General features: G+C 31.8%; 1 protein-coding gene across 3 annotated transcripts in view; it reads right to left on the bottom strand.

The window, feature by feature from the left end:
- Positions 1–292: 292 nt before the first annotated feature.
- Positions 293–1,286, bottom strand: part of LOC109859744 (homeobox protein otx5-B-like) — a 17,304-nt gene continuing 16,310 nt past the window's right edge. For all 3 annotated transcript variants that reach the window (XM_020438278.1, XM_020438280.1, XM_020438279.1), the window contains exons 6-7: positions 729–929; positions 293–596 (exon numbers count right to left, since the gene is read on the bottom strand). In XM_020438278.1, the coding sequence (XP_020293867.1) occupies positions 495–596; positions 729–929 (303 nt within the window). In that variant the 3' untranslated portion in view covers positions 293–494. The remainder of the gene's footprint in view (positions 597–728; positions 930–1,286) is intronic.

Genomic DNA, 1,286 nt, shown 5'->3' with positions numbered 1-1,286 from the left:
ATTTACTATTATTTGATATATATTTTCAAGAATATAAGTAAATTAACTTATGTAATTAAAATTATTGTATTAAAGTTTGCATACTGTAACATATATTATATGCATGTGTGAACTTCAGTCGCACTTCAGTCGCAAAATATTGAAAAAAATATTACATATATGTATAATTATGTGTATAATAGGCCACAAAAAATTATTACACCATAAATATAGAAGTATGTATAGAATGTCTTATATACATATTGAAACTATACTATTTCAATAAATGCAGGAGGATACGTATGGCACTCTCACGATCGGTATGTGCATTTTATGTCGTCTGAATGCCGACCGTATTAAAGATATGTTGAATCTAAATTCAAAATTCATCGGAAGCAGATCAACCTCTTATTATAGTTGGCATCATGTTACGACAAAGTTTTCAATTCAAGTCATATAACCATCCCTGGCGTTGATGATATGTACTCAGACTCCGTTTTTTTATCCTCAGTGATTCACTTTCGGTCACCCCATCCAGCGCTGCTGTAAAACCAGGATGAACTACCTTCGTCTCTAGGTTTGCTCCATGAATTGTCAAGGCCGCTACTTCCACCGTCCTATTAATATATGCAATATTAATTCTTTTAAATTATGTTATTTCTTTATTATAAAATTGCTTCTACAATGACATAATATAATTCACTATGAAATAAAAACAGAAGCAAGAAATATAAAGCTATCTCTTGTACCACAACGTTTAATTGAGAAGTGGGAGAAAGATATTCCATATTGCTGTAGTAGGACGAGTAATTTTGGTAGCATTGCTGCTGGGAAGCAGTTGTCGTCCACGCTAACCTCTGATGATCGCTTGGAAATCCTCCACCACTCTCTGTTACTGCTGGACTCCATATACTACTGCTACCACCGCTGCTGTACACACTGCCGCCTAACTGTTAAAAAACACAATAACGTGTAAATGTGCAAAAAATACAAACATATTAAAAAGAATTTCACGATGTTTACTCAAAATGACACATAAATATTGTTTTGCCACAAGAGTAGATAATTATTGACTATCGTAAGATCGCGGAGAGATATAAACTTTGGATTTTGGCAAGGTTGGGTAGTGTCTAGTTAAAAAGATAAAAGTTAAGTTAAAAAGTTAAATAATTTTAACTTTATCTAGTTACATTTTTAGACTCTTATCTTTCAACTTTATTTAGTTATATTTTATCGGTAACTAGTAACTTTTTATTTCAACTCTCTTGAATCTACTATAGCCATAAGATTTTTTATTTGTTTGCATA

The sequence above is a fragment of the Pseudomyrmex gracilis genome, unplaced genomic scaffold (assembly GCF_002006095.1).
Source record: "Pseudomyrmex gracilis isolate BER0280 unplaced genomic scaffold, ASM200609v1 scaffold_281, whole genome shotgun sequence".
Taxonomy (NCBI): domain Eukaryota; kingdom Metazoa; phylum Arthropoda; class Insecta; order Hymenoptera; family Formicidae; genus Pseudomyrmex; species Pseudomyrmex gracilis.
Note: the sequence above shows the minus strand (reverse complement) of the source record. Positions and strands in the feature narration are given on the sequence as shown.